Source organism: Phacochoerus africanus, chromosome 3 (genome assembly GCF_016906955.1).
Source record: "Phacochoerus africanus isolate WHEZ1 chromosome 3, ROS_Pafr_v1, whole genome shotgun sequence".
Lineage (NCBI taxonomy): Eukaryota > Metazoa > Chordata > Mammalia > Artiodactyla > Suidae > Phacochoerus > Phacochoerus africanus.
This window is the reverse complement of record NC_062546.1, coordinates 115,760,588-115,780,755: the sequence shown is the minus strand read 5'-3', so window position 1 is coordinate 115,780,755 and position 20,168 is coordinate 115,760,588. Positions and strand designations below refer to the sequence as shown.

Sequence of the window (20,168 nt, the reverse complement as noted above, 5' to 3'; positions counted from 1 at the left end):
TTCACTTAGTATGATAATTTCTAGGTCCATCAATGTTGCTGCCAATGGCATTATTTCATTCTTTTTTGGCTGAGTAATATTCCATGTATTCCATATGTACCACCTCTTTATCCATTCCTCTGTCAATGAACATTTAGGTTATTTCTTTGTCTTGCTGTTGTAAATAGTGCTGCAGTGAACTTTGGGGTGCATGTATCTTTTCAAATTATAGTTTCCTCAAGATAGATGCCCAGGATTGGGATTGCTAGATCATCTGGTAGTTCTAATTTTAGCTTTTTGAGGAACCTCTGTGCTGTTTTCCATAGTGGGTATATTGATTTACATTCCTACCAACTGTGTAAGAAGGTTCCCTTTTCTCCGCATCCTCTAGCATTTATTGTTTGTAGACTTTTTCATGATAGCCATTCTGACTTGTGTAAGGTGGTCCCTCATAGTGCTTTTGATTTGCATTTCTCTAATAATTAGCAATGTTGAGCATCTTTTATTTTTTTGGCCATCAGTATGTCTTCTTTAGCAAAATGTCTATTTAAATCTTATGCTCATTTTTGACTGGGTTGTTTTTTGATATTGAGCTGTCTGTGTTGTTTGTATATTTTGCAGATTAAGCCTCTGTCAGTTGCTGCATTTGCGAATATTTTCTCCTATTCTGTGGGCTGTCTTTTTGTTTTGTTTATGGTTCCCTTTGCTGTGCAGAAACTTTTAGTTTAATTAGGTCCCATTTGTTTGTTTTTATTTTCATTACTCTAGGAGTTGGATTTGTGAAGATATTGCTGCAGTTCATGTCAGAGAGTGTTCTACCTGTGTTTTCCTCTAAGGGTTTTATAGTATCTGGTCTTATACCTAGGTCTTTAATCCATTTTGAGTTTATTTTTGTGTATGGTGCTAAGAGTGTTCTAATTTCTTTCTTTTACATGTAGCTGTCCAGTTTTCCGAGGAACACTTATTGAAGAGACTGTCTTTTCTCCACTGTATGTTCTGCTTCCTTTGTTGTAGATTAGTTGACCATAGGTGCTTGGGTTTATTTCTGGGCTTTCTGTGCTATTCCATTGATCTGTATTTCTGTAAATCAGTACCATAATGTATTGATGACTATAGCTTTGTAGTATAGTTGGAAGTCAGTGAGCCCGATTCTCAGGATTTCCTTGGCTATTTGGGGTCTTTTGTGTTTATATACAAGTTTTAAAATATTTTGTTCTAGTTCTGTGAAAAATGCCATTGGAAATTTGATAGGGATTGTATTAAATCTGCAGATTGCCTTGGGTAGTATAGTCATTTTGACAGTATTGATTCTTCTAACCCAAGAGCATGGTATCTCTTTCCATCTGTTTGTGGCTTTGATTTCTTCCATCAGCATCTTATAGTTTTCAGAGTATAGGTCTTTTGTCTCCTTAGTTAGTTTTATTCTAGGTATTTTATTTTTTGATGTGATGGTAAATGGGATTGTTTCCCTAATATGTCTTTCTGATCTTTCATTATTAGTATATAGAAATGCAGTCAGTTTCTGTGTATTAATTTTGTATCCCATAACTTTACCAAATTCATTGATGAGCTCTAAGAGTTTTCTGGTAGTGCCTTTAGGATTCTCTAGGTGCAGTATCATGTCATCTGCAAACAGTGGTAGTTTTCCTTCTTTATTTCCAATTTGGATTCTTTTTATTTCTTTTTCTTCCCTGATTTCTGTGGCTAGGACTTTCAAACCTATGTTGAATAGAAGTGGTGATAGAGAAGCTCTAAAATTAAGGTCACTGAGCTTTATTCAAGATGTTTGGAATCATAATCTCTGGGCATGTGTTCCAGGGATGCTTTTGTGATTTTGCTTTCTTCTGTTTCTTCCCCTTCCTACTGTCCACAATTCAGTTTCCTGTGCAGATACCTTCTTCTCTTCCCATTTGTGAATACTATAATACTCTAGGTCTCTCCATCCACAGGCTCTCCTTTGGTGAAAACTCTTACTCCATGGCCCCAATACTGTCTACATACTGATTTTTCTCAGCCCTGACCTTGCTTCTCATCTCCTGATGCCTTTATTCACTGACTACCTGATATGTCCACTTGGATATCTAGTAAGTGTCTCAAATGTAATATATCCCCAAGAGAACTCTCTTGAGTTTCACCCCATCAGCATTGCTACAAACCTGTGTTTATTCCCGCCTTTCCCAATTCAGTAATGGTGCCTCAGGGCTCATGACAAGACCCAGGTGTCATCTGTGACTCCTGTTTCTTTCAGTCACATCTCACCCAGCAACAAGTCTATCTCCAAAATATATCCTGAATGTGTCAGCTTCCCTGCATCTGGTATAAACAATCATTATTTCTCTCCAGTGATAATTTTCTCACTGCTTCCTCTCTTGCCATCTTAAATCCTTTCTTCACACAGCAGCCAGAATGATTACTTAAAACAAAACCACACACACACAAAAGAAAAAGAAAAAAAGATCAGGTCATGCTATTCCCTCGGCTGAACTTCTCCCATTGGATTTCTAAACTCCATGATATTGGCACTGGAGGAATAACTAGCCCCTTCTTCACTTCCCTTACACCTGAATCCTCTCATTTGCTGTTACAGCCATGGTGATTTCTTTTATTACTCAGGTACCCATGGTTGTCACTACATCAGAGCCTTTGACATTCTCTTTTCCTGGAAAGCATCCTCCCAACCTCTGCATGATTAGGTCTTACTTGTAAGCTTTAGTTTTATCTTCATTCTTGGTTCGGTCTCTTTGTAAGATTTAGTATGAAATACGGAGCTTGCTACCAAAATGGTGAAAAACTGATAGCTAAAGTGATCTCTTAGACCCTTTCTGTTCTGGCAAGATTGATTTAAGGTCAAGCAAACTTCAGTTCACTTTTTTCCACTTAGCTGTTGTGTGTACCAAGCAGGAGGTGGAGTGATAACTGTTTAGTGCCATAGTCCAGCCTTTACAAGCTCAGGACATGTGGCTACATCTTGTCATGATCGACATTCTTGGCCTTTGGATTGCTGGGGTGAAGAGAGAATCAAAAAGTTAATGATGCAGGTTAAAAGCTAAATTTCTTCTTCTAGGTTGGCTTTTCCTTTTTGACTCTCTCCTCCTTTTTACCCTCTCTCTGTAGTACTAGTACTGGAATATGATGAAGTAGTGGGTATTGAAAGCTTAAGGTTATTTTTAGGTCATTTCTTTTGAAACTCATAGCAAGTTCACATCCCTCTAATTTTCTGCAGAGGGCTATGAGGGCACTGAAGAAAGTCAGAAATGATTCTTCATGTCTCTTTTCTTACAAATCTTTCCCACCCACCATGGAGTTAGCCTTGCTTTTCTTGACTTTACATGTTCATCAAGATGCTTAGCTGAAGATAAGTTCTAGTGTGGCCAGTAGGGGACATGGGGTTTAAGCAACATCATGGATGGGGAGTCCTGACTGAGGAAGATAGAGTGTGACTTTTCTACATATGTCTTGAGAACTGAGCAAACTAGTCTAGTCAGTGACTCCTGAGACTGCATTTTTTCTTTTTCTCTCTCTGTCAAAAGCACTTTGGTTCAGTGACTATTTCTGCACTAAAACTACTAGGGCTATTTCACCTAAAACTCAGTTTTCTCGTTAGGACTACAAGTAGGACAATAGTATTCTCAAACATAGAGAATGTGGAACTTAGAAGTATTTTATCCCCAGAGCTTTCAGTGGAACATGATGGAAAGATATAAAATGTGAGTTCTTAAATTTATTTTTGTTTGATTTAATACTTTGAAAACAAGGGAGCAGAGAATTCCTATATTTTTACCTAATGCTTTTGTTGAGATGTGCCATTTATTTAGGTCATACTTCAGCTTTCCTTTCCATATTGACACAGCCAAACTAATATAATCAATACACAGAAAGTGCCTTTATGGAACTTGGAGATAAAGCAAACTTTCAAAATCTTTCCATCAGCATGGTTTTCTTATGAAGTTTCCACCCATAGTCCCTGCTAAAGGAAGTGGTGCTGAGTGTCTTAAGTATAAGTAGCCATGTGTTGTAGCACATGTAGCCGCTGTCGTGTCCACTGGACCAAGAATGTTCACTAGGTAGATTAGCTGCCTCTGAGTAGAGTCAGAGTGAGAGACTGAATCAAGAAGGATGAAGTGATTACATACTTGTGCAGCCTTGCTCTTCAAATATGATTTGATTCAGAAGGAGAATCAGTAGTTGATAGTGGCAACAGAAAGGGAAAGATGCAAAGAAGCAGGCAGCAGTGACCCTGAGATATCAGAGGACATGGGTAAATACAAGTAATGAATAAGCGGAGGCCGTTAAGACAGAAGAGAGCAAGAGTAAGTTGTTTCGGATGGGCAGAAGTGACAGAAGCAGCATCTGTGCTAAAAAGGATTGTGAAATTACCCAGTTCATAGAATTACACTGAATCTCTTGATCCCCACTTGCTTGGCCATGTCATAGTCTCTTTGTGATCCTTGTTCTTCCCTCCAAGCCTGGCATGTGATGTGTCCTTCCTTCCTTCCTAGGGTTGCACCCACAGCATATGGAAATTCCCAGGCTGGGGGTTGAATCGGAGCTGCAGCTAGTGGCCACAGGCACAGCAACTCAGGATCTGAGCTGCATCTGCAGCATACACCACAGCTCACAGCAATGCCAGATCCTTAACCCACTGACAAGGCCAGGAATTGAACCCGCATCCTCATGGATAAGTTGTGTTCATAACCCTCTGAGCCACAACATGAACTCTGTTTGTGATGTTCCTTGGTTCTCAGTCTGTCCTGGACTCAAAACTAAGATGGTCTTCCTAATGTTCAGTAAATCCTCAAATCCTGATGGAATCTGAATGAATGTTTGTGTGTTCTTGTAAATGAAAGAAGCCAAATACAATGGAATGTATTGAGTTGGGAAGAGCTCAATAGAGAACAGGTTAAATGAGTTCTCAAAGCACTTTGTAAACCTGCAGCTGCTGCTTCCCACCATGATGTGTTCCTGCTGCTGGATGCTGCCTTCGCAACACAAGTGTTGCCTGACAAACTATGCTACTTGTTGCAAACAGGGATAATGACACACCGTGCTGGTTATAAAACGATTTATTGACAACAGCAATTTAACAGCAGAGGAATTGCAGAGCACCAGGGAGCTAACAAAACCCCAACAGTATTCTGTGTCTCTGAAAAGCAGCCTTGAGGAGCCTCTGCACCATAGGACCCCTGGCATTATCCACACTTCTTGATGTCCCAGGAAACAGAGCCTGCTCATCACTTGGCCCCAAGGTGTGGTCAGAGGGCATGTGGTGTAAGGCTTACACAATCCAACTGTGATCAAAGGTGTGCTTCCTTCACTGTTGCTGCCAGATTTTCTCAGCAGGAGTGAAGGCTACAGTATTTGGAAATCTTAGAGAAATTTACATGTGGAATTGTCCTTTAATGGGAGTTGTCCTTCAGAAAGACAGCAAAAGCAGATGAGGTGGTCCACAGTAAAGGCGGGAAATGACAGCTAGGAGCCGTCTTGCATGAACATGGATTAGTGGGTCAAGAAATGGGTAGAATTCCTAGATGAAAGCAATGCAGAGTGTGTAAACCAGCCTGGCTAGAGAAACATCTGTCAGTGCATCAAATACAAAGAGATTATCACTAAGGAAAGCATTGCCCTGACAGGAAGCCTTTTATATGCTTTCTTTGGGAATAGGGGTTATGACCCCTTGGGTCATAACCATCTAGGGCTAGAGGATGAAAGCAGAACCAACTAGGGGCCACAAGCCTTGACTTTCATTTTGCTGGCATTCATCTGTTCTGCATTCGAACCAGCCCTTTTATGACAACAAATGATCTTTATTTGGCTAAGTTACAAATTCCTTTTATGTATGACAAATATGGTATGTTGTTCCTTCAGAAAAATATGGGTGAGAACAATTCAAAGCTGATTTGAACACCAGTGTAGTTTGGCACTGATGGGACATTGTCCCATCCTTCTGCAATCTTAACAAATGACTATGACTATTAAAAAAAAATGACTATGATTTTTCACTGGCTGATTTGGTTTGAATGAGTAAATTATTTTTATTTCATTGCATTAACTGCCAGAACATTGAATGAGCCGATAACTCCCTGGTGTTTCTGAGCTGCAAAGAACTATTATTCGGAATTGAATTTTTATTGATTTTCTTGTGCTACAATGACTTTTCTAACATAGTAGCATGAAAGGAAAATGAGAAAAAGGCCAAATAGGGCACAGGGTGAGGAAAGGGAGGCTGGCGCTTCCTGTGGCCTGGCCCCAGATGGACTGCTTATCGGCAGGTACTGCTGACTCTGGGTGATCCCGCTGCTGATTATATGATTTACAGGTTAGCCAAGCACTTGGCTTTGTCACCTTTCCCTCCTCTTCCCTTCTTCTTTATTTTCCAGTCATTGTGTACTTTGTCGGCATTCTGCTATGGAACTAAACAGGGTGACAGGGTGAAGAGGGAGCAGAAGGAGAAAGTGTAATCCTCCAAATTGGTTAGTGCTGATGTGGGTTAGTTCATTGATACTAGCAATGAAGATGAGAATGTGTAAGTGTTGCTTTAATATCAGTGTCGTACCTTCATCTATTTTTGTGTTTGTTTTGTTTGTTGGTTTTATGTTTTTGTCTGTAACTGCAGCATGCAGAAGTTCCCAGGCCAAGGATGGAATCCATGTCATAGCAGTGACAACGCCAGATCCTTAACCTCTGTGCCACCAGGGAACTGTAATCCATTTGTGTTTTTGCTTCTCCTAGTCCTCTTAGCTATTGGGGACTTAGTTGTATCTAAGTTTATAATAATACTTCAGATCAGTTGAAATGGAAACTCATTGATTCATTCAACAAAATTTTTTAATATTTTGTTATTTTAATATGATTTTAATTTTATATTGAAATATTTTATAGTGATAACCAAAGCAGTCTACAGATTCAATGCAATCCCTATCAAATTACCCATGACATTTTTCACAGAACTAAAACAAACAATCCAAAACTTTATATGGAACCACAAAAGACCCAGAGTTGCCAAAGCAATTCTGAGGAACAAAAACCAAGCAGGAGGCATAACTCTCCCAGACTTCAGGCAATATTACAAAGCCACAGTCATCAAGACAGTGTGGTACCTGTATCAAAACAGACAGGCAGACCAATAGAACAGAATATAGAACCCAGAAATAAACCCAGACACCTATGGTCAATTAATCTTTGACGAAGGAGGCAAGAACATAAAATGCGAAAAAGACAGTCTTTTCAGCAAGTACTGCTGGGAAACCTGAACAGCTGCATGCAAATCAATGAAACTAGAACACACCCTCACACCATGCACGAAAATAAAATGGCTGCAAGGCAAATATAAGACAAGACGCCATAAACAAATATTTATTAAGTGACTACAGTATACTCTTACAGGTACTAGAGAAAAGGCAGGGAACAAAACATGATTTTTTTTTTTTTCTCATCTTTAGGAGTAAAACCAAATTAAAGATTATTTTAGGAGTTCTCGTCATGGTGCAGTGGTTAACGAATCCAACTAGGAACCACAAGGTTGTGGGTTTGATCCCTGGCCTTGCTCAGTGGGTTAAGGATCTGCCATTGCAGTGAGCTGTGGTGTGGGTCGCAGATGCGGCTCGGATCCCATGTTGCTGTGGCTCTGGCATAGGCCGGTGGCTACAGCTCCGATTGGACCCTTAGCCTGGGAACCTCCATATGCTGTGGGAGCAGCTCAAGAAAAGGAAAAAAGACAAAAAAAAAAAAGGATTATTTTAGAATTCACTAAAGATTGAAAAATATAGTCCTCCTTGCTTCCTTCTTTAATAGATAACGTAGGAGTGAAACTTGGTACAATAAAATGAAACAAAATGTACTTCGTCCCTGGCTTCTGATTCAGTTTGGTCTAGTTTAGAGAATCTTGACAACTTGTAAGAAAGAGGAGGTTTTTTTGGACATTATCTTTTTCTGGCTATAAAAATAATCTATGTTGATCAGAGAAAATTTTAGAAAATGCAGAAACAGATGAAGAAGATAACATATTCATCCAGTAGCAAATATTTGAAATGTTAAGTGGTTTCTCTTTGAGGGCTTTTCCTATGACATATATAGTAATTCCATACCAGTTGCTATTTAAAATTTTTGAAATCTTCAGTCTTGATGTGTGTATGTATGCAGTTTGGTTCAATCCTGCTATACAAAATAATGTGAAAATTATTGTTTTTCTTCTTTCCATAGACCATGTGAGCATAAGTGAGATCAGAAGGTGGAAATCTATTTATAGTCTATCCTCTCAATGTATATGAATAGACGACCAAGTCGAATGAGTGTTCTTATGTGATGTGATAACTTATGGAAAGAGAGGTAGCTAGGCAAGCATTTTGCAGAGACTTGCAAGAAGGAAACAAGAGAACATATATATGCAAAAGAAAAAAGTTGTAAGCTGGTAAGAGCCTGACTGAAATAGTAAATGAGGCATAGCATGTACGATGTAGGCCTGTGAGATGCTCTGCCTCTGCTTACCTATAATTTTCTCTGTGAAACTTTCCTATAATCACCAGATTAAAGTAGGTCCAACTGTAATACATTTTCAGGGAGTTTTCTACATCTCTATCTATCCCTCATTCATAGACCTCATATACCTCTTACTTACTTGTTTAGTATCTATCCTCCTTGGTGGAGCTTATGCTGTGGGAAGGCTGCAATGGTCTGTGTCAAGTTCAGTAACCTATCCCTTGCTGCCTGGCATAGTCTCTAGCCCATGACCAACAGTGTGAGTGAATTACGAATGAGGCTGTTATGCATTTATGGGAAAATTGAAAGCAAATTAAGAGAAGAGCTACCTGCCAACACAATTTTTTTTTTACATTTTAATTTTTTTAATTAAAATATAGTTGATTTACAGTGTTGTGACAATCTCTGCTGTACAGTAAAATGGCTCAGTTATACACACACACACACACACACACACACATATACATCATGGTCTATCACAGAATACTGGATGTAATTCCCTGTGCTATACAATAGGACCTTATTGCAAAACAAGGGTTTTGTTTTTGTTTTTGTTTTTTGCTTTTTAGGGCCACACCTGTGGCATATGGAGGTTCACAGACTAGGGGTCTAATCAGAGCTACAGCTGCTGGCCTACACCACAGCCACAGCAATTCCAGATCCAAGCCGTGTCTGCAACCTACACCACAGCTCATGGAAATGCCAGATCCTTAACCCACTGAGTGAGGCTAGTTGCATTCACTAACCACTGAACCACGACAGGAACTCCCAGATGTACCTTTCATTTGGATGTAAATCCATTCTATAAAAATATAATTTTCACATTTGGAGGACAGTTCTTATATATTAAAAAAAGATGTAAAAGATCATTTACTACAAACTATTTTATCTTACTTAGCAATTCATATATTTACTTATAATTTAAAATATCCTTTGAGCTTTGTTAAATATCTTCATAGTATTACATTATATAAATGCACCAAAAGATATTAACCATTCCTGTGTTATTAAATGTTTAGATTGTTAGCAGTTGATCAGCATTTGAGGAATATCACCATGCTGTACTTTTTTGTGTAGCTCTTTAATGAATCTTTTTAATAATGAGGTAGAATCCATAATACTTGGCAATTAATTTACCTATTTAAAATGTACACTTTAATAGTTTTTGGTATATCCTCAGAGTTGTGCAATCATTATCAGAGTCAGACGTAGAACATGTTATTACAACAAAAAATAAAACCATTCCTGATCCTTCCCCACCAATTCCACCTGCAGCTGTAGGCAAAAACTTCCCCCCATTCTCACCATATGAATTTACCTATTTTGAATGTTTCGTATAATGGAATCATGCAATATTTGGTCTTTTGTAACTGGATTTTTTTCATTTAGCATTGTATTTTCAAGGTTCATTCATGGTGTAGCATTTATCAGTACTTCATTTCTTTTTGTTCCCAAATAATATTTTGTTTTACACTACTGTATAAAATAGATGATTAATGAGAACCTACTATATATAGCACAGGAAAATCTACTCAATGGTTTGTAATAACCTATATAGGAAAAAAGAATGGGTACATTTATGTATATGACTGATTTATTTTGCTGTACACCTGAAACTCATACATTGTAAGTCAACTATACTCCAGTAAAATTAAAATAAAAAATAAAAGTTCCAATAGAAAGTAAAAAAAATGAACATATAGAAAAATTTAATTGTAAAATTTTTGTTTTATGGATGTACCAATATTATTTATTTATTAGATAATGAACTTTTAAAGAAATTTGGTACTCATTACTAGCTTTCATGTTTAACCATTTTCACTTCTAGCAATGTGTAAGGCTATCTGGTTGGCTATCTGGTTGTCCATACTCTTTCTAACACTGGAAATTATCCTTTAAACAAATACAGAAAACAAAGGCTATTTGGAAGAGTAAAGAGACATAGTGATGTTTTCTAAATGGACATTTCTTTAGCAACAGTAATATTGGCCCCTCTGTATATCTTTATTATCCATTTGTGTCTCTTTTGTAAATTATGTTTTCATGCCCCTTTGCCATTTTACTTTACTATCCTTCGCACTTTGTTTCAAAAGTTCCCTTTATATATTAAGGCTGCTACGCCTCTGCCTATAATTTTGCTTAGAGTGTTTTAGATAAAAACGATTTTCAGTTTTGACAACAATATCTACTGATCATCTCCTTAAGTTTTTTTGGTTTATAAAAGTCTTTCCTAACCTAAGATCCAATAAGTATTTTATTACTGCTGTGGTTTGTAGAAAATATTTTTATTAAGATGGGATTTATTTTGGTACAAAGTAAGACATAGGTCTAACTTTATCTTTTTCTCCAAAAGGGCATCCTAATACCTTTTCTCACTTAATTTATATATCACTTTTATCATATACTAACTACTCTTTTTTTTGAGTGTCTTTGAAAAATGTTCTAGTTTATAATTAATTTGTATATCTGATTTATGACAAGATTATCCTCTTTTAATAATCATGGCTTTATAATAAGATATAATAACATATGTGACCTTAATTAAACCCTGTTATGCACCCAGTGCTCTTAAAAGTATTTTACACACATTAGCATTTAATTCACAGAAAACTTACACATATTAGGAATTATTATCCTCATTTCACAGATGAGGACACTGAGGCAAAGAGAGATAAAGATACTATTTATCAAGACAAGGTGCTAGCAAGCAGCAGACCAAGAATGGAACAGAAACAAGCATACCTCATTTTATTATGCTTTGCTTTATTGCAGATATGGTACTTTTTACAATTTGAAGGTTTGTGGCAACCCTGTGTTGAACAGGTCTATCAGCATCATTTTTCCAACATCATTTTCTCACTCCATGTCTCTGTGTCATATTTAGGTATAATTTATACAATCAGATGGTGAACTTAAGCTTAAAAAGATCAAACTAGACACAATAGTCCCTTGAGTACCTAATGCAGAGCAAGGTCCCAACTCTTTAATTTTGTGAAGGCTGAGAGAGGCAAGGAAGCTGCAGAAGTGTTTGAAGTAGTTTGAATATTCATGAGATTTCAGAACAGAAGCCATTGTTATAACATAAAAGTACCAGGTAAAGCAGCATGTGCTGATGTAGAAGCTGCAGCAAATTATCCAGAAGATCTAGCTAAGATAATTAAGGTGGATACTAAACAGTAAATTTTCAGTGTAGACCTAACAGCCATCTGTTGGAAGATGATGCCATCTAGGACTTTCATAACTGGAGAGGAGAAGTCAGTGCCTGGCTTCAAAGGGCAGGCTGACTCTCTTGTTAGGGGCTGATGCATTTGATGACTTTATGTTGAAGCCAGTGCTCATTTACCATTCTGAAGATCCTCTGGCCCTTAAAAATTATGCTAAATCTCCCCTGCCTGTGCTCTATAATAGAATATCAAAGCCTAGAGATAACTCCTCTGTCTATAGCATGGTTCACAGATTATTTTAAATCCACTGTTGAGATCTACTGCTCAGAAAATAAGACTGCTTTAAGAATATTACTTCTTATTGACAATTCACCTAATCCAAGAGCTCTCATGGAGATTTAATATTGTATGTCATGTTGGTTTAATATTGTTTGTCATGCCTGCTAATACAACATCCATTCAGTACTCCATGGATCAAGGAGTAATTTCAACTTTCAAGCTGTATTATTTAAGAAGTATATCTGCTAAGGCTATTGCTGCCATAGATAGGGATTCCTCTGATGGATCTGGGCAAAGTTAGCTGAAAGCCTTCTGGACGTAACTTACCATTCTCAATTCCTTTAAGAATACTTTATTTTTCTTCTTTTTATGGCTGCACTTAGAGCATATGGAAGTTCCTGGGTCAGGGGTCAAATCAGAGCTCCATCTGCGGCCCACTCCACAGTCACAGCAATGCCAGATCTGAGGCACATCTGCGACCTATGCCACAACTTGTAGCAGCACTGGATCCTTAACCCCCTGAGCAAGGCCGGGGATGAAACCTACATCCTCATGGATAATAGTTGGGTTCTTAACCTGCTCAGCCACAACAGGAATGCTAAGAATACTTTTGATTCATGGGGAAATGTCAAAATGTTAACATAAACAGGAATTTGTAAGACTTTGATTCCAACCTTCATGGGTGACTTTGAGGGGTTCGGTGTTCCATTGGAGGAAGTAACTGCAGATGTGGTGGAAACAGCAAGAGAACTAGAATTAGAAATGGAGCTTGAGATATCACTTCATTGCTGTCATCTCTTGATAAACATGTGTGGGTGGGGAGTTGCTTCTTATGGATGAGCGAAGAAAGTGGTTTCCTAAGATGAAATCAATTCCTGGTGAAGATGCTCTGAATAAGCTTGAAATGCCCACAAAAGATTTAGCATATAACATAAACTTAGTTAATAAAACATCAGCAGGCTTTAGGGGGATCGACTTCAGTTTTGTAGGAAATTTTACTATGGGTAAAATGCTATCAGACAGTATTACGTACTACAGAGAAATCATTAAAAGGAAGAGATAATCATGGCAAATGTCACTGTTGTTTTATTCTAAGAAATCGTGACAGCCACCCCACCCTTCAGCAACCACCACCCTGATCAATCAGCAGCTGTCAACGTCGAAGTAAGACCTTCTATCAGCAAAAAGATTACAGCTAAGTGTAGTTTTTTCAGTGGTAGATAATTTTTCAGAATTCCCTATGTGGTGCAGTGGTTTAAGAATCCAACTGCAGCAGGTCAGGTTGCTGCAGAGGTGTAGATTCGATCCTCAGCCCCCACAGTGTGTTAAAGAATCCAGTGTTGCTGCTGCTGTGGCTCAGATTGAATCCTTGGCCTAGGAACTTCTATATGCTGTGAGTGTAGCCACTAAAAAACAAAACAAAATAAAAAACCACACACATTGGTTGAACTGATGATCTAGTGAGGAAAACAGATAGGGAGGAAGCAATTATTACAGCCATCCTAGCGGACGTTTCTTAAACTAGGTTTTGCTGGAAACCAAACTCTTTCCTCCTATCTCCAAAACCACAGCTTTTTGATTTGAGTTGCTAAGGCTAGGACTCCCTTGCCAGATTCTGGTGCCCCGAGGAGGACTGCACAGTGAAGGAGAGAGGAAGGCTACCTCTTTCTGTACTTGCAAATACAGCTTTATTATGTTCTTCCTCTATTCCCCCAGGAGATGCAAGCACCAGTCTGGTGGGCCATCCTTCAAAGGTTTAGGTCCTGACTCCTTGGGTCCCTCTTCCAAGTTCCTGAGATTCCAGCACCACACCCAGTGCCCTCTCCTTGGAGAGTTGAGTGCTCTTTAGGCTTCAAAGTGGTTGCCAAGGGGGAGGGAGGCAGGAGTGGGGAGGTAGTAAGATGGACCTGGGAGTTTGCGGTTAGTAGATAGAAACTATTAGATTTATGATGGATAATCAATGAGGGCCTGCTGTGTAGCACAGGGAACTATATTCAGTCTCTTGGGATAGAACATGATGGAAGATAATATGAGAAAAGTACTGTATGTATATATACATGTATGTATGTTCGGGTCACTATGCTATACAGCAGAAATTGACTCAACACTGTAAGTCACCTATACTCTAATAAAAATAAAACAAGCAAAAAAAGACAAAAAATGAAGTTCTGTAACCCCAGCCTCTTCCCTTTATTCCCCCATTCCTAGGGTGGGACCAGCCTTGAGCAATTCCCCTTTTGCTGTTTTGGTTCTTCAATTTTTACATTAATATTTTCTGCTAATGAGCTTGTGTGCTTTCTGTGTTCGTGCCTGGATCCTGAGTAACAAATCTGTTTTCTGATTCACTAGTTGAGTTTTCGGCAATCTTGAGTGTGCTGTTTACTGTCCCCATGATTTTATATATATATATGTATATGTATGTATATATGTGTATACACACACACACACATATATATGTATATATGTATTTCTAATTCAGCAGTTATGTTGTGTGTTTTTTTCCCTGCATAGTGGCAGTTTTCTTGATCTCAGATGTTATCCTATTTATAAATCCCTACTCTAGACTCTCAGTTACTATTTCCTTTTGATTTTAAAGAACTTAAATTAGAAGTTATCTAAAAATGAATCTTCTTTCTAAGAAGAAGCCATTTAGTCTCAGTTCTATGATTTGTCCCCTTCATTTGTAGTATAATTCTTTGCATAGAGCTGAGAATGATTTTCCTACTATTAGATGTTACACAGGTTCCTATGTGAATCTTTTAAGCCTTGGAACTAACATAAGTGATGAAAGTTTATAGTTTGCCAATTTAGAAACTAATTGGGGGGTGATTTATCATGAGAATCATAGGTAGAGCTGAAGGCATTTACTTCTCTGTTGAAGAATTTATTTCTATAACTTTTAGGATATTCAGTAGCTAGCTAGAGTTTGTCTGGTATGTTTGCCCTCCTTAGGAGTTAGAAATGCCAGTGTTCCTGCCACCAGCATTAGGTATAGGCTTGGACTCAGCGATACTTGGGTTTCTCACTTAGGGTGATGTCTGGTACATAGTAGGCTGCCTGTTATATGTTGGATCCATACATAGGACATCCAAGTTGTTACCTGGCCCCTACTCCACTGCCTTTAATCTTTGTATCTCCACATTTAGAAGTGTCTATATACTTCTTGTTGGAACCCTTCAACACTGATTGCAAATGTCAGGAAGTTCGAGAGGTGTTATGGGGCCTTTCTCCAATTTAATCCTGCCTGTATGAGACCTAGTAGAAATTTCTCAAACCTCCTAATTTATAGACAATACCCTTTCCTACATTCCAGTGTTGACACAGGGTTATTCTTCTTTGTATATATATTTTCTTGGCTAGTTCATGGAGCAGGTGGGGATGGGATAGGAAAATGACTTCACTCCATTTGCCTTTTCATCTGCCAATGTAGTTACTGTAGAGGAGTACAGAGGTATCCCCCAAGTGAGGCATTTTTGCTGCCTTTTCCATTTCCAGTGAGCAAAAGAAGAAAATAGAAGATAAAATAGAAATTCCCACTCTTCATTTTCTGTGCTTCATCGGGTCAAATGCAGATTATTCAGTGTTGTCAAAACTAATCATGTAGACTTCTTTTAGAAAAGCAAAGAAAGCAAAACAGAAAAAAAAAGAAAAAAAATCACAAAAAATAAGCCCCTCCCAAACTCACTCCTTTGTTTTCATTAGCAAACTGATGTGTCATGTAAAGAGTCTCTCGCCCTCTGCATTAGACTAGTTTCAGTATAGTCATCCCCCTTTTCCATGGTTTCAGTTACCCATGATCAAGCTTATCTGAGTATATTAAATGGAAAATCCCAAGAAATAAACAGTTCATGAGTTTTAAATCATGTGCCATTCTGAGTAGCCTTATGCCGTCCAGCTACATCCTGCCCAAGACATGAATCATCTCTTTGTCCAGCGCATCCAGCCCGTGATTCTCTTGATAACCATTTCTGTTATCAGGTCATCTGTTGCCCTCTCTAGTGCTTGTGTTCTGGGAACCCCAATTTTAATTCATAATGGCCCTAAAGCACAAGTCTAATGATGCTGGAAATTCAGATTTGCCAAAGAGGTGCTGTCAGGTGCTGTCTTCATGTGAAAAGGTGAAAGTTCTTGACTTCATAATGAAAGAAAAAAATGGTATGCTGAGGTGGCTAAGATCTAGAGTAAGAATCCTTCTACCTGTGAAATTGTGAGGAAGGAACAAAAAATTTGTTTTAATTTCACTGTCCTACCTCAAACTGCAAAAGTTAGGGCCACAGTTAAGTGCTTAGTTAAGATGGAGAAGCAGTACACCTGGACAGCAAGGTGTTTTGAGAGAGACCACATTCATGTAACTTTTATTACAGTATATAGTTGTAATTGTTCTATTTTATTGTTAGTATTGCTGATCTCCAACTATGCCTAATTTATAAATTGAACTTTGTCATAGGGCTGTGTGAACAAGGGAAAAAAAAAAACAGTATAAATTAAGTTTGGTACTATCCGTGGCTTCCGGCATCCCCTGGGGTTTACCATAGTCTTCATGAATAAATTAGTCATATGGAAAGGGGATTTTTGACTCAGTTTCCTTGTAGGAGAGCAGAGGAAAACAATGTGATCACATGGTGCAGGAAACATGAGATTTTTCATTCTGGGGGTTCTTCACGTTTCCATCACTCATAGTTTTGTCATCAGCCATGTGAGCTTCCTATCACTTAGAGTCAGAAATTGTAAATTCTAAGGGCTGTGACAATTTCCAGATCTCCCATAGAAGGAAACTAGCTTTATAATTTGGGGGACAGCCAAGAAATGGGAAAATGGATCCTGCCTTGAGTCCTATTAAGATCCTTTGCTTCATATAGACACCCAAAGATCTCTAAATATACAACACTCCTGACAAGAGACATCGGTTGCCTCTGGGAGGGAAAACATTAAGAGTAAAACTCAGTAGAAAAGTGAATACATGGATTGCTGTGCTTGTTATTCATTGAGTGTTTTTGACTTGCCTAAAAGCAAGTTTAATGTATTTATACAATTTATAAATATGTAACTGATTCTGAAGTTCTGCTCTTTACGGAGAACATATTTCATGTTATTGTAAGCACTAAAGAAAATTAAATCAATAAATCCACAGCCTGTAATTTGAGATACTCAACTGAAGAAAAATATACTCTCGGGGAGAGAGGGGGAAATCTTGAGGAAGACTTGTAAAACTGTCTTTGCTCAACCATCCCAGGCTTTCAAGTGACAGTGGGAATTAAGCTTGTGCTGTAAAATTATCAAAGTCTTGTTATGACACCTCCAAAGAAGCAAAGGCCAACTCCCACTCTTGTTAATGAAACATATGCTTAAGTGGAAAGCCATGCAAATGAAGCGCAATCTCTCTTTTTCTGAACTATCCCTCTGTCCTTTTCCTTGAGAAAGCATTGCTGGTTAGCAGTCAGAGACGGCTGACCGGAAGTGTGACTGTTTCCCCGCCACTGGTGCTGATGGTCTCTGTGACCACTGGCAAGCCAATTAACCTCTCCAAGTGTCACCCTTCCACGTGTGAAAGGTTAATCGTGCAGCTTGTTTGCAAAGAGCCTAGAGCCTTGCAGGAAGGGAGCTCCACAGCTACCCAGCATTGCTGTTTGACTCGAGGGTGGGGGGGTGGGGAGTTGTAATTTTCAATTATATGTTTGGTTGGATAGGTTATAGATTTTTGTTGTGGTTGAATGTTGCCTCTTCTCCCTGGTTACACATAAAAGACTAATAGGTGATCTCACTCTGTTACCATCTTCTAGAGCTCCCTAGAGGGTGAAGGGAATGGCAGAGGTTACAGATTAATAATGCATCCTTTAGTTAATAATAATAAAAAAAATCACATGCATCTCAACTGCATAATAGCTGTGGATGGCAATTTTATTAGGCCAAGTGCTTCATCAGATGCTAAATAGATAATGCTGGCGAAAGACACATGAAATAATGAGGGTTTTTTTTTCTTTTTTTTCCCCCTGCTCCTCCAGTAAATCTTTTATCCTGTACATTAGTATAGAACATTAGGAACAATTCTATGAAGATTTATCTCACATATATTTATCAATATTGAGGAAAGTGGTTCTTGGATTCTGGAACCCTTGACCCCAGTGACTTGTGTGTGTGTATCTGGGTTGTGACATTAAGCTCACTGTTTTATTATTTTTGGAGCAAATATGGATCCTACTAGCCCCAGAGCAAAGTGTCATGTCTCTCACATTCTTTGCAGATTTACGGAAAAACTTTGAGCAAGACCCGCAGGGAAGGGAGGTTCCCCTGGAAGGCATGATCGTGCTGCACTGCCGCCCGCCGGAGGGGGTTCCTGCTGCAGAGGTAAGACCAGGCCTGTCCCCAGAAGAGGGGGCCGAGTCCCATGTGCCCACAGGTGACATCAGCCAACCTGGGTCTGGCCTTCTTGCTAAAGATGGTGGTGAGCCTGGGATGGAAATAGGTTGGAAGAGGAAATATTCTCTCCTGGGTTTCCTTGTTGACAGCAGCTCTTGCTAGGGAGCCTGGGTGGAGTTTGTTCTGTGCCCTTGCTTTTTGAGCTTGCTTTGGTTGTGTGGGAGGCATACTTTGGGTCCTCTGTTTGTCATCTTGTGTGTCACCGTGGGTGCTCTGCTGTGTGCCTTGGCTTCTGGATTGATCGAATAGGCAAAGAAAGCCACATGAAAGAGTGCAAAGGGAAGGAGGTCAGGCCCTATTGCCAAGTTTCATGGGTGTTTGCATTCACTCATCTTTTTTTTGCTTACAGAGTAAACATTCCCCGAGCATTTTTTATGTTTCAGGCCCTGTGCTGGCATGAGGGATGTGAAAAGTGCTGAAATGATAGGTCTCTGATTAGTTCCCCCTCCTTCTCAATGAGGCATTGGGAATCCAGAATCACTGTGGTTTTTTTTTTTTTTTTCCCCTTTTTTTGAGTTTTAATTGAAGTATAGCTGACTTACAGGTTGTAATAATTTCTGCTGTACAACAAAGGGATTCATTATACATATTCACTGTGGTTTTTGCTCCTTGTTTGTTTTCTAGAAACTTCTATCATACTGTTAGAATATAATTGTCAGTGATAACACACTAGGGTAATGGGGACAGCATCCTAAATTTCTCAGTCACTATTTAAAAAGGTTCTGATAGACTGTAATGTGGTTCTTAAGGCAGTATTACAGGGGGCCTCAGAAGTACAGGGAGTGCTTGGTAGATTCCTAAATTTGTAAATGAAGGCCTGGGAGTTCCTGTTGTGGCTCAGCAGTAACAAACCTGATTAGTATCCATAGAATGCAGGTTCAGTATCTGGCCCTGCTCAGTGTTAAGGAACCAGCGTTGCAGTGAGCTGTGGCATAGGTTGTAGACATGGCTCGAATCCCGCATTGCTATGGCTGTCGTGTAGGTTGCTAATGTGGCTCAGATCTGGTGTTGCTGAGGCTGTGGTATAGGCTGGCAGCTACTGCTCTGATTTGACCCCAGCCCAGGAACTTCCACATGCTTTGAGTGTGGCCCTTACAAAAAAAAAAAAAAAAAAAAAAGATAAATGGAGGCCTGAGTGAGGAGTTCCCACTGTAGTGCAGTGGGTTAAGAATCTGACTGCAGGAGTTCCCGTTGTGGCACAGTGGTTAACCAATCCGACTAGGAACCATGAAGTTGCGGGTTCGATCCCTGGCCTTGCTTAGTGGGTTAAGGATCCGGCATTGCTGTGAGCTGTGGTGTAGGTCGCAGACGCAGCTCAGATCCCGTGTTGCTGTGGCTCTGGCATAGGCTGGTGGCTACAGCTCCGATTAGACCCCTAGCCTGGGAATCTCCATATGCCATAGGAGCAGCCCTAGAAAAGGCAAAAAGACCGAAAAAAATAAAATAAAAAAGAAATCTGACTGCAACAGCTCAGGTTGCTGTGGCAGTGCAGGTTCCATCCATGGCCCAGCACAGTGGGTTAAAATGATCCAGTGTTGCCATAGCTATGGTTCGAATTCAATCCCTGGCCCAAGGGTGCAGCACCCCCCCCCCAAAAAAAAAAAAAAGAAATGGAGGCCCAGGTCAATCAGTAGACAGACCAGTTGGAGCCCTTCTCTAGGATGCTGGCAAACTGTCCTTAGAGCTATGGTTTACTCATGGAGAAACAGAGATACCAAAAAAACAACAGGAACTTTGCTTCACCTTTTAGCAAAAAATTGCTGTGGGATTTTGCATTTGGAAGCACAAAGCAGGAGAAAGTAACGAGGGGAACGAAAAAATGCACAGACTTGCCTATTTAGAAAGGAAGCCTGC

General features: G+C 39.2%; 1 protein-coding gene across 1 annotated transcript in view; it reads left to right on the top strand.

Annotated features, from left to right (window-relative positions):
• The window catches only part of UNC5D (unc-5 netrin receptor D), a 258,218-nt gene that overhangs the window by 33,048 nt on the left and 205,002 nt on the right, over nucleotides 1–20,168 (top strand). The window contains exon 4 of the mRNA XM_047770238.1: nucleotides 18,139–18,242. Within this exon, the coding sequence (XP_047626194.1) occupies nucleotides 18,139–18,242 (104 nt within the window). The remainder of the gene's footprint in view (nucleotides 1–18,138; nucleotides 18,243–20,168) is intronic.